The 13,596-nt window shown below is 36.8% G+C and overlaps 2 protein-coding genes across 2 annotated transcripts; one reads left to right on the forward strand and one right to left on the reverse strand.

Moving 5' to 3' along the window:
• Window positions 1–2,519: 2,519 nt before the first annotated feature.
• On the forward strand, window positions 2,520–4,891 carry LOC121984733 (U1 small nuclear ribonucleoprotein C-like). Its single transcript, XM_042537848.1, has 5 exons — window positions 2,520–2,655; window positions 2,757–2,799; window positions 3,604–3,645; window positions 3,726–3,999; window positions 4,426–4,891. Exons 1-5 carry the CDS (start codon window positions 2,648–2,650, stop codon window positions 4,668–4,670), a joined length of 612 nt encoding a protein of 203 aa, XP_042393782.1. The 5' UTR covers window positions 2,520–2,647; the 3' UTR covers window positions 4,671–4,891.
• Window positions 4,892–4,972: 81 nt separating this feature from the next.
• LOC121984734 (mitochondrial import receptor subunit TOM20-like) lies at window positions 4,973–8,247 on the reverse strand. Its single transcript, XM_042537849.1, has 6 exons — window positions 8,047–8,247; window positions 7,846–7,918; window positions 7,532–7,701; window positions 7,392–7,439; window positions 5,994–6,077; window positions 4,973–5,322 (listed from the first exon to the last, which is right to left on the reverse strand). Exons 1-6 carry the CDS (start codon window positions 8,143–8,145, stop codon window positions 5,194–5,196), a joined length of 603 nt encoding a protein of 200 aa, XP_042393783.1. The 5' UTR covers window positions 8,146–8,247; the 3' UTR covers window positions 4,973–5,193.
• Window positions 8,248–13,596: the final 5,349 nt, after the last annotated feature.

Raw genomic sequence — 13,596 nt, forward strand, 5'->3', positions numbered from 1 at the left:
ATTCTAGCAAAATCTTGTATATTAGAAGATTTTGATAAATTAAAGCTAGAAAATGATAATTTACAAAAAGAAATAAAAATTTTTGAAAAATCATACATGCGCATATAGTACAAGTTTTAGAAGATATAATTTGAACTGGTATTTTAAATATCACAAAGAATAAATTAGGAAAATTTCAAAGAAATATATTTCTAAAAAATATTTAATTAATCCAATTGGCTGGAACCTATATTGGTTCCAAAGTCTTGTTTAACTTGAACTTTAATTAGACTTAACGCTTTCAGCGAGAAAATTAAACGTTTTAATTTCCGTATGAGGCTTTGTCTAGAAAGTTGTTGTTGTTCCAATATCAAAAAAGCCTAGTGCCTCGCCACAGCCTGAAAATCAAATATTGAAATAAAATGTTTAATTTACTAACTGATAAAGCATTAAAATTGAAATTAGATAATGCTTTGAATAGTTACTCAATTTTTTTTTTGAAAAATTCTTAAATTTTGCTATGCAAATTTGTTTAACTTAAAAAAAAATTCTCATTTTTTTAACTTAAAGTTTTTTAAGTTATTTTATAAACGTGTGCTTTACCAAAATGTATTTTATATGTTGCACAAATTTTTTTTTAAAACTTAGAAAATTTTTTCTTAGAATTTTTTTTTACTTAAAGTTTTTCTTAAGTATCTACAAAAATTATTTTTTGAAAATTTATTTAACTGAGGAAATTATTGATTGTTTCACAAAAATTTTTACTTAGAATTTTTTTTCTAAAATTATTGCATTGTTAGTGCTATCAAAATTATTTAATATTTTCAAAAATCTTAATAAAATTTTCAAAATTATTTGAAAATCAGAGTTTTATAAACGTTACCCTTAGGTTTTTTTTGGTACCCCATTTTCTATGTGATCAATGGGGGAGAAGGGATAATTAAGTCTAAGGAGAGGTAGTTTAAATTTTTTTTTACTTTTTAAACTTTATTGTAAAATTTATTGTTCTAAATTTATAGTTGTTTACCCTATCTTAACTTGTGTTGCTCACATAAAAAAGGGGAGATTGTTAGTACCCAAGGTTATTTTGATGTGATCAAACAAGTTAAGTCCTGTTATGTTTGACCCTATGTCTAAGTGTGTAGGAGCTTAAGAGCACAGGAAGTCGAGCAAAAGACGCAGCTAGAGAGAAGGCTGGCACGGGAGAGAGCTGACGGGCTTGGTGCGTCTGAGGGACGAGGTGCTGTGGAAGAGTACGCGGGCAGACGAGAAGGAGACACGCGACGTTTCCAAGGGACGAAAAGGCGGAGTGGAAGGTTGCTCGAGAAGGCCGGAAGTTGGATTCGAGTGAGCCCTATTTCAGATGGCCAAAATCACCCAAGCAAGTGGAGCCGGAACGGAAGACCTGGACCGAGGTGAGCATCATCGGAGCAGAGGGCCGGATCAGAAAAAGTCAACCATGTTGACTTTTAGGGTCCGGGTGCTCTGACCCATTCCGGGCGCCCGAAATCTAATTTTATCCACTTTCGACGTGGATGTTGATCATTGTGCTGGGGATAGAATTTTATCCCACTCCAGGCGCCTGGAACCCTTCCAGGCACCCCGACCAAGGTTATAAATATAACCTTGGTCCAGAAGCTGAAGAATAACAAGTAATTTTTGATACAACACTTGTGAGTTTTTCTATTTTGTTTAGCTTCCTCCTTTATAAACTTTCATTGCTGTAAAGAAGCTTCTTTGCCTAAAGGAGAAATTAGTGTGCAACATTTCATTGGATTAACAACCTCCCCGGTTGTAACCAAGTAAAACTCTCTGAGTCTCTGTCTTTCAGTTTCTTTTATTTATCGTTTATGCAAGTGCTCTTTTAAGTCTGAGAATGATTCGTTTGTTTTGATTTTATGTAAAGATATTCAATCCTTCTTCTAACCGGCCAACGGGTACCAACAAGATGTCCTAATAAATATAAAATTTAAGTAAACGTTTTGAGTATTAGAGAAAGTTAGATTTTGCATATTATGAATTATGATTTATTTATTCTTTAAATTAATAATAAAAATATTTAAATTATGATTTTTTCAAAAAACTAAAAATAAAATTTTTCCCTCTTCGTTGTTTTTTTTTTAATCGAGTGTCTAAACCTTTACTTAATTGATTACTCTCGATGTGTTTTGATTTATCCATCGGATAAATTCAAAAATACCGATGATAGTGCATTGGCAGTCGACTTCCACCGTCCGTGGATCCCTCAACACAATTTTTTTTCTTTCAAATTAAATACTGCTGATGATCAACCCGTTGTGCTTTAGAAATCCAATCTGACTCCTTACCGTGCCAGTAGTGGCTTGTTCGCTGTTTACTTGAACAGATGGAACATTAGCTCGTTTCAGTAAACAAATATTTATTTGGGGAGACAAAAAGTAATAATTTACTCAGATAATCTATAAAATAAAATGGATCCACAAGAATGGGGCGGTTTTGAGATTCGACCCGATAACCCGCCATCCGCTAACCCGAAAAGCGAACAATTTATTAGGTTGATATCCAATGTAGGCACCGAAGTTTCCGTCGTCTGCTCCAGTCTCCACCACTCTCGGTTCTTTGATTTCTCCTCCGCTTTCCTCTCCGTCGAACTTGGTTCTGCGCTCGATCCGAAGCTTCCTACCGCACCATGCCTCGGTACTAATAACGTTCCTTTCTTCCTTCATTTTTTCATATTATAGTTTCGTGTTGCTCGTATTTGCTTCCAATTTTTAAAAACCCTAATCTTTGGGCCACAGGTACTACTGCGATTACTGTGATACTTACTTGACCCACGACTCTGTAAGTTTTCCCATTTCTTTCTTTATTTTCTTATTTTGTTTGAATCTGTGATTGATTAGAATGCATGTTCTCGCTTTGAGCTTAACCTAATGGTATGGCAGTATAGGCTTATTGATGATTTTGCCTGGATTCCACTGTTTAGGTCAAATTGGATATTTTGATCTTTATACTAACATTTTTGAAGTGCATTATTGCAATTAAAAATGTATGAGATCGTTCTGTTCCTATACAATCTGAACTGAACACATTATAGGTGGTGTTCGTTTATTCAACTGTCATATTAGAGGAGTAACACTTTGCATCACTAATATTCCTTTAGTAGAGTTAATCATGAATTTGTTCTGCGACTCTTCTACTTCTTTAGTTCATTTTCTCCATATACGCGTCTCTTTGTTACTTTGAACTTTGAAGTATCTTATTTAGGAATATGACAGAGATTTGAAATTAACTCTTCTATAGTATAATATTGCATATTTTATAAACTCCATCTAAGAGGTATTAACTTTGTATGCTTTGATCCCTGGAATATTGTAACTTGCTGCATAGGATACTTAAGACTCCCATTCAGAAAAAACAGGCTGGTACCTAGCTAATCACTGTGGTTTACATCATCTATTTTGGTTTTGATGTTTTTTAGAAAATAAAGTGATAAGAGTTTATATTTGATTCACTTTGATACTATCAAATGTCTCGTTAGTCACAATCATTTTTTTTTTTCGGTTTCTGTATCTGTAGAGTCTTGCAAGTGATGCTTTTTGTATTTTGGAAAAGGAATGCTCTTACTTGAATTTCTTGCCATTGCAGCCATCTGTGAGAAAGCAACACAATGCTGGCTATAAACACAAGGTTACTATTCTTTCCAACCTCATATTCTAAGCTCATTCCAATACTTTGTATCATTTACTTATTTTGTTCTTCAACAATAGGCAAATGTACGCTCTTACTACCAGCAATTTGAGGAGCAACAAACTCAAAGTTTAATCGACCAGAGAATCAAGGAACATCTCGGTCAGGCTGCCGCTTTCCAAGTTGGTGCCACTTTTAACCAGCATCTGATGACCATGCCAGGGGCCCGACCCCCTCTTCCACTTTTAATACCTCCTATGTTGCCTGTTGGAGCATCTCCTCATGCTTCTATGAACGCACCACTTCAACCGGGGGTTAGACCCCCTGTTTTGCCACCTCCATTTGGTGTACCAGGTATTTAAGTTTTGGTTGCTCTTAATTTAGACAGTAATCTCGTATACTATCATTGTTCTATTAAGTTAAAGTCCTTAGAAGGCAATATCTAGAAATTCTGATAATTTGAAATTTCCCACCATATCAGGCTGAGCCAATTTTGTTACTGGGCCGGACTATTAGGTCATTCTAGGCAATCCATTTGTGCCATACTTTTCCTCCGATAGAAGATGAATGATGTGATTTTTTTTTTTGTTTGACATGTTACAAATGTATTCCCCAAAATGGTGAGTAGTTATAGACCTGTGGTTGTCTTTAACTGGCAAGAATATTACTTTAAAGATACCCCACATGATTGGTTTGCATTTTTTTTTAGGACTTGGTATCTTTACTACTAAATTTCAGTCAATGAATCCATAACCACAGATTCGATGTTTGTATTGGCAGGTTATGGAGCTGTTCCTCCAGTGGCCGCTGTCCCCTCTGCAGTAGGACCACCTGGTGCACCAACGACACCAATGCAACCAACTAATCTTCCTAGGCCACCTACATTGCCACCTCCAATTCCAGGGGCCATGGCAATGCCAACTACCAACACTACTGCACCTGCTATCCATCAGGGCAACCCATCATCAGCTCCAACAACCAGCTTTGAATCTTTTAACGCTCCTTCTGGATCCACTGCTCCATAAGAGACCAATTTCTAATTTCCCAAAACCTGGCTGTGGATTGAACTCTAGGGTTTACATGTTCCAGTGAATCCCCTTTTTTGCAATTGACCTGAAGAATAAACCGATTAGTAGATCGTGTGTACGGTTTAATTCTTCAGTTAAGAGAACGTACTCTTATTATGTTGATGTTATGCCAGTGATTTGTTGTCATCATCATTTTTTATAAACAAACCTCTTCCAGATATCAATGCTACTTCTTTTGGCGTCGACGGATCCATTACCAATTTACCTAGCATAATAGGGCTGTATTTCTTACAAGAAAATAAAATTTTAAAGCTATTTTATCAATTGAAGCTCGATAAATAAACTTAATCTCCAACAATTTGATGTCCTGCAACATGCTCCTTTTTGTTGACAAAAAAGGGGAAGAAAACACTTAAAATGCTGACATATAGCTTAGAAATGATAGAAAAGGCACCACATTCAACAATTTCTAGAGCTGTAGTCTGGTGCAGAACGTTTACTTGGCTGAGTGAAGAGCTCTCTACCTTGGGGGAGGAAGAGGAGGGTGTGATTTAGCCATTCCAATCCATGCAACAATACCTATCCCAAGGATTACCCAGCCAAGTATATCATACTTTAAATCACTCTCTTTCTTTTTCTTCTTGGGAGCCTGAAAATTAGTAACAAAATTTGAAATGCTTATCATAGGGGAACACTTGAAGTAACAGTATGCAAATAAATTCCTAATAGTAAGTAGTCTTTATCTTATCTACATCCCATGATTTTCTGGTTATTTATGAATCACTGTTTATTCATATTGAAGCTTAAGGATTCAATATTCATGCCTTGTTGGAGATCAACTTATGAAGCAGTTTGATTCATCTGTGATCGAAACAAATGGTTGTCATTCTATTAAATGGGATGATTCTCCCTGTTTCAAGTATGTAATAGATGGCTAGAGGAGGATAGTCTACAGGAAGAAACATGTTTAAGTCACCAAAAAAACAGGAAGACAGGAACATAATGAAACACAATCAACATACAGTCGACATGGTAGTTGATAAGAGCTGGCTGTCACTTAAAAGGTCTTTCAATAAATAAGAGTTCCAACAAACGTGTCATATAGAATATGCCATAGTTTCACTATGACATATGGAACTATCAGAAACTAATGTATTTTCATAACCGAGAATGAATTGTCGGATTATGAAATGCCTACGCCATGAAGGAAAACAATGAAGCAATTGAAAATTTTAATAAAAACAAGAAACAAGGTATATGACTTCAATATTTCACAAGGCTTAAGTTTGTTTGGAATTTCCATTTGGAGCTTACTATTACCTTCTTTCTCACAGGGGAAGTTGTCTCCTGGGAAGCCTGTTGGTGTGCCATATGGATTTGGATTTCTTGACGCAACTCAGGTGCCTGAGTAAGATGTTTCAAAGGTTTCAAGAAGGATTCTGAGATTCTATAGAGTTACTCATATAACATGGAAAATAGCTCTTCAATATAACATATTTGTCTAAATTGCTCTAAAGCTATGAACTGTCTTTTTGAAATTCTTGTTTCCAAGTTATCACCAAATTTAAAAAGATCAGCCTGTCCACACTAAAGATAAGCAATACCTGATATCTGGAATTAGATTGCCCATCTAGTAACTTCTTGTGATACAACATTGGTCTTTAGAATCCAAGTTTTGCATTCAGTCTCTCTTTAGGGTAAAATTTGTCTCTACGATTCAAGTTTTAAATTGGTAATAGCTATCTTGCATTGATTAGTACAAAATGATATGCAAATAACACAATAAACCATAGATGTTATCTTGTTGTGACATTAGCAACGCAATATGCATGTCTTTTATCACATTGATCTAGTGACTCGTACAATTTTCTTTCTAGAATCTACCAAAACAATCATCTAGTAAGTATCATATGATTTCCTTTTCAATAGAAATCACGTGCAAACTTTTTCTTCTTATGATCTTTTTCCGTAAACTATCATTATCTTATTAGATAACTAAGGCACATTATGGATCGTTCTAAGATAGAACCAAATCAAATTAGAACAATCCAACACCAACCATGAGTTTATACATACGTGTGCTAAAAGATTCTTCTATGAACATCTATTCATCTAAAATTTTACAAGATCGTAATGATAATAGGTGAAAAATACATGACGAGTCATATCATACTTCAATATCTTTTAATACACAGAAAACAACATGAAGGCACAATAGCATATTATAATCCATGAAAATGATGAACCACTAAGGTGGCAAGAGATTGTAAAGAGTCCTGCATGTATTTGGTCAATCTTTTAAATTAAACATAGAGTGCAACCATGAGCCACAATTATGATGGTAGAACTCTTAAACTTAAGTTCCCAGATGAACATATATAAGCAAAGGAAGTAACTATAATAAGTTTTTAATATATTTGCTACAATAGGACAAATACATCAATTTAGTTAAAGGAGGCCATGGCTACTAATTAAGTTTGATTGAATCCCAGCTCTGGTAAGTGTGTCTCTTCGACAAAAGCTTACAATGTAATCGCACATTTGATACAGCCATACAATTAGAAGTACTAGTCAAACAAAAAACATTTTCTTTACATTCAATGTAGCACATCATAGTTACTAAAAGTCCTTAAGAGGATATTCTAGAACAAAACTTATTCCTGCAAAGCAAGTAAGACCTTGACGCTACACCATATGAAGCTAGACGGAACAATTTACCTTGCTTACTGTATCCAGTGACATCAAATACATGTCATTTCCAGGATCCTGGAAGAATCAAAGAAGTCAAAGGATGAAACTAAATGACCATACTCGAGGAAAAAAATGCGAACAGAGTCATTCTTGAGGAAAAGAGTTACCAATTCCACAGCCTGTTCAAAGCACTGATTTGCCTTCTCAAAGCAAACCAAAGCAACCTGTTCGTTAGGCGTGAAGAACCCTTGCTGAATATGGGCATTCCCTAAGAGAAATAATGTCGCATGCCTTCCAGGATCCGCTTCCAAGGCTTGCTCTAGTTTCGATATGGCTTCTGCAAGAAAATTTACATGAAAATTGTACTAAACACAGAAATAAACAATCACCTGAACTTCTGAAGGAGAGCTTTTTTATAGTATATTATCATTTATCAAGCAGTAACTATAAGAGGGACGTAATCGAATCCATAAATAACAACCTTTCACCATATCTTCGGGGTTTTTCTGAAAAGCTGATAGATTCAGAAGCGCACTTCCCCACTTCGTGAGATTCTAAAAGCATAGACGCAATCAGTTATCTCCTTTAAGACCACAAGGAGCATCAGAAAATAAGGACGAACAGGAGAGAAACAATCAGTGTTACGATTCGACAAAAAAGAAGAGAGGATGCCAGTACTCACATCGACATCGCGGGGGTTGGCGGCGCAGGCCAACTCCGCCGACTGGCGCTCTTGCTCGAACAACACCAACCGATCGAGATCGCTCAGCTGTAAATCCATGGATCGCAAACGACTACTTCGCGCTTGCAAACGTCGAATAGGAGAACAGGGCAATCGTAGGGTTTATCGAGAAGAGGGGGACGAGGCGGCGCGAATACCCTGTTTATCTGGAGCTCGACTAGATACGGTCCGACACGAACCGGGCTGTCTCGGACCGATCGGCCCATTCATTTAAGATTATAAAAAAAATGATAAATTACTAATAAATAAGCAACAATTTATCAAGAACGCACCCAAAAAATCGAAATCGACTGAAAGACATCCCAAAATTTAAAAATTATCCAAAAGGTGCACCCCAAGAGGTGCATTTTTTCCATTTTACCTCTATCTTAAATTTGACTTTTTTCTAATCTCTCATGTACCTCTCTTCTCTCTTTGTTACCTACCTATATAACTATTGTTTATTTTTAAAAATCAACATCGTAACTTAATTATATTATCTTTTTCTCAAAAAGAATCTAAATCGATACTATCACGAGCTTAATTTCTTAAAGATTATGATCACATTCTAATTGATTCTTTCAATAACATTTCAATACTCTCAAAAAAAGTAAAATAATCAATGGAGGGAAGCCGTGGACTCCTTATAATCTCAAAAATTCACATGAACTGAAATAGATTCAATCAAATCTATCTAGGTTCATCAGTATGATTATATCTATACTCTCAATATCAATTTGATCTAATATATTGAATGTAATAATTTTTTTAACACGAATTTAATTTTTCGAATACATTCGTCTTTAAAAAATTATTGCTCTTAATATATTATGTCAAATTAATATTTGAGGGTATATATAATTAAGAGAACTAAACGAACGCATACGACTCTTTATTTCATGTCATTCTTATTAGCGTGGGTAGACAGCAAGAGGAGGGTGAATTACCTATAAAATAAAATATACCTTTCTCGATCTTTCAACTCTAATTATAGCACAATTATACTTGTTGGAGTGTATACTAAAAGCCTAGCTTTTGTAAACATTTATTTTTGAAATAAAAGAATCACATTGGTCAATATCTACATTTATTTGTTAAATGTAATTGTTCAATTAATTTATATAGTAGACAACATGGTGTGTGGTGTCACACACAGAAGATCATGTTGACGGTTCTTTATAAATTATAAACAGTTGCTCACGACTAAGATGGAAAGAAACAAACCATCGGAATAGTCGTAGTGTAATTAAGTATTAGTTTATCTTGATTAATAAATTACACTGATACACTCTAAGTGTATTGAGTATGACCATTTAGGTAAGTTCTTTTTGTACTGACTTAGTAAAAGAACTAGACCTTAGTTATTATGGAAGTGTGTGCTCTTAATCCTAATATAATAACAAACACATATATTTAATATTTATTTCTTTGACTTATCAAAGGATGAGGTTTAGCTCGATAAATCAATATGTCCGATAAGTTGGGAAATGATATTACTTATAGTGTGTGTTGTTGATTATAGAAGGAATCTGTATCCTAGTTATCTAGGTTGAGAATGTCCCCAAGAGGAGCTCATAAGGATTGCCATGTTAAACCCTGTAGGTGGACTTAGTCCGACATGACAATGAAGTTGAGTGGTACTACTCTTGGAGCTAGATATTAATTAAGTGAGTTATCAGTAACTTACTTAATTAGTGGACATTCGTAATCTTAAACACAGGGAGACTAACACACTCATGATAAGAAGGAGCCCATAATGTAATTTGGGATTGGTGCGGTAGTGCGATAATAACTCTCTAGTGGAATGAGTTATTATCGATGAACTTGAGTTGTGTGTTCGGGACGAACACGGGATACTCAAGCTCATCGGAAGGCCAAAACCAATTTCTCCTCTAGGTCCCTGTCGTAGCCTCATTATAATTAACCTCAAGTCCATCCAAATGTAAGGCTCTTCTTGGTGTCCAAGAAGGGGGCCGGTCCAATGCTTGGTGACCAAGCAAGGGCCGACCACATCCTCTTCCAAGGGGCTGGCCCTATTGCTCGGTGATCAAGCTAGTAGGGGCCGACCACAATAATTCAAACAAGGAGGATTATTTTGAATTTTTAAAATCTTCTTTTTGTAGAAAACTATAAGTTTTAAAAAAGAGATTTTAATTTTTAAAACTTTCCTTATTTGAATTAGGTCACATGTTTTAATAGAGAGTTTTAAAAGTTCTAAAACTTTCCTTTTTTAATCATCCTCATGGTTTAAGAAAAAAAAGGAAGATAAGTTTTAAAATTTAAATTTTCTATCACCATGTTAAAAAAGGAAATTTTATAAGAGAAGTTTTAAATTTTAAAACATGGTTTTAATTTTTAGAACTTTCCTTTTTTAACTCCTACTTTAGGAAAGAAAACTTGTAAAATTTTATAAGAGTTTTTCTTATTGTAAATTTTATAAAAATAAAATTCCTTTCCTCTTATGGGGGTCGGCCACCCTTGCTTGGTGCCCAAGCAAGGTGGTCGGCCATGTTTAAAAAACTAAATCATCAAATTTATTTTTGGTGATTGATTCAATCAAGAGGAAAGAAAAGGAAAATTAAAAGGAAAAAGGAAAAGCTAGAGGAAGATTTTAATTTTTGTAAAAATTCTTCCCTTATTTACCTTGTGCAAGTATTATAAAAGAAGGTGTGAGGAGGCTTCATGAGACACAACAATTCTTATTTTCTTGGTGGAGTCTCTTTAGGTGGCCGACCCTCTCTCTTCTCCCTTTCCCTTTTCTCTCTTCTCCTTGGTGATGGTGGTGGCCGGATTTTAGAGGAAGAGGAAGATAGCTTTTGGATGGTGTTCATTTTGGAGGATCGTCGCCCACATGACGTCCAAGGCGAGGCGAGGAATACGACAGAAGATCTAGAGGTCATTAGTTTACAAAGAGAAGGTATAATTAGCAATTGTTTTCTGCATCATGCTAGTTATTTCTTTTTGTAAGAATTCAAAACACAAGAGGCATTAGATCTAGTTTTTCAAATTAGTTTTTCGAGTTTGTGTTTTTTTCTTTTTCGAATTTGTGATTCGATTGTTCTTCTTGGTTAACCTAGAGTTATTTAAGGAAATTAAATATTAGCTTTCCTTAAAAGGCTTTGTCAAGGCGGTGGTGGTTGCTCCCATATCCAAAAAGGTCATGTGCCTCGCCATGCAGTCCTGGAAGCCAATTTTGGAAATTAATATTTAATGGAATTAATAACATAGGTGAATTTGAATCAATAGTGTTAAGTTCCGCTTGCGATTCAAATCTAAATCATTAAGAACAGATAAGTTAAATTTGGAATCAATGATGTTAAGTTCTGTCTGCGATTCCTAATTTAACTTCTAAAGAACACAATAGGTTATTTAAGGAAAGGTTCGACACTTGTACAAAAAATTTTATACAGTGGAACCGGTACGTTTTCCTAGGACTAACCAACAATACTAAATTAAATTAACAACTAAAAAGAAGAGGCAAAAAGAGTTACTTGGTTATAACCTAGGTGATTATTAATCCAAGATAAATAAAAGCACCAAAAAGTCTCCTTCGTTGAAGGCGGAAAAGCCTCTTACACTCGTTGAATGCTCAGAAAGTTGTTAGTGTTGGAACCCCAAGGTTGTTTTGGTGTGATCAACAAGTTAAGTTAGGTCCTGTGTTGTTTTAACCTTGTGTCTAAGTGTGCAGGAGCTTAGGAGCACAGGTACTCGAGCGGAAGACACAGCTAGCGAGAAGGACGACATGTGGTGCGTCCGAGGGACGAGGCGCTGCGGAAGAGTACCCCGGTGGACGAGAAGGAAGCGTGCAGTGGTTCCGAGGGACGAAAGTCGGAGTGGAAGATTGCTCGGGAAGCAAGAGACGCAGCTAACGAGAAGGTCGGCACGCGGTGCGACCGAGGGACGAAGACTGCGGATGAGTACACTGGTGGACGAGAAGGAAACACGCAGCGATTCCGAGGGACGAGAAGCCGAAGCGGAAGGCTGCTCGAGAAGACCGGAAGTTGGGTTCGGGTGAGCCCTTTTCCGGATAGCAGAGATCACCCAAGCAAGCAGATCCGGAGGAGAAGAACCGGACCGAGGCGGGACTGAACCAGAGAAGAAGTCCTAGACGAAAAAGTCAACAACTGTTGACTTTGGGCTCCGGGGCGCCCGGAGCAGTCCGGGGCACCCGGAGCCCTCCGGGGCGCTCGGAGCAGTCCAGGGCACCCGGAGCCCTCCGGGGCACTCGGAGCAGTCCGGGGCACCCGGAGCCCTCCAGGGCGCTCGGAATGTTGGGTTTTTCGGGCCGCGAAAACCGCTTTTCCGTGTCGCGGAAACCCTGAATCACCCTAGCCAACGGATCCGTGCAAAGAAAAATTTCGAAAAACTACGAATACGAGTTTCACACTCTAGATCTACAGTAGATAAGAGTTATACCTTTGAAGCGTGCCCTCGCAAATCCCGCTCGTCCAACGGTACGCCGGATCTCGAAGTTGTCAACGTAGACAACTCTCTAGTGATATCCACACGAATAAGAAGTGTTCTCTGACACTCAAGGATGGAGAAGAGAGCACCACAAGTGTGCTAGCACTTCTTGGGCTCTCGGGTAGGATTTGTAAGGAAGAAAAAGAGAGGATGCAAAAAGAATCTCATACACTCAAGAAGTAGTATCCTCCTTTGTGACCTTCACTCTTCCTTATTCTCTTGGAACTCACTCAACCACCTTCTCCTTCCTTGAAAACTCTCGGCAACAGCAAGCAAAGAGGAGGAAGAAGCTAGGAAGAAGGAGAAGCAATTACCACACATGAATACCACCAAATGAAAACCCCCTCCACCCTTTAGTGTGGCCGGACACACACATAACTCCCTCATTTAATGTGGCCGACCACATTAAATGGAATGGGAGGTGTAACCTCCATGAGGTGGCATACCTCATGAGGTGGAGATGATGTGGCAAGGTTAGTCATGTCATGTAGGATGAGTCAACCTTCATGATGTGGCAATGCATCAAGTCAAACTTGATGTTTCAACTTTCATTTGGTCAAGTCAAAATTGACCAATTCTCTTCCTTGTTGAGTCAAATCCAACCTTTGATTCAAGTCAATTTTAATTTAATGAATCTCAATTCATTAATATAAATTAACTCAATGAATCAAATTTAAATTAGACTCATTCAACAATTGAATCTAATTGAGTCTAACTCAATAAGTCTAATTTGAATCTAATCTTTGGTGCATCATATGAACCTAATCCAATTGGTTCATCATATGAACCCAATCTCCATCCACTTGTTCTTTGTGTGTGACCCAATAGGTTCTTGTAACGTTGGCAATGTTTCTAAACTCCTTTAGAAACATAAGCAATGAGCTGCAGCAATACATCATTGCTACCCAAGTTACAAGAATGTTGAGATCCAACATCACCTTGTGACTACTAATTGTGACTCCTCACAATATGTGACATTGTCCTTCTATCCTAGACATCTAGATTGATCAATGTGAGGCATAGACCGTGTCATCCTCTAATCAATCT

This window comes from Zingiber officinale, chromosome 5B (genome assembly GCF_018446385.1).
Source record: "Zingiber officinale cultivar Zhangliang chromosome 5B, Zo_v1.1, whole genome shotgun sequence".
NCBI classification, from domain to species: Eukaryota; Viridiplantae; Streptophyta; class Magnoliopsida; order Zingiberales; family Zingiberaceae; genus Zingiber; species Zingiber officinale.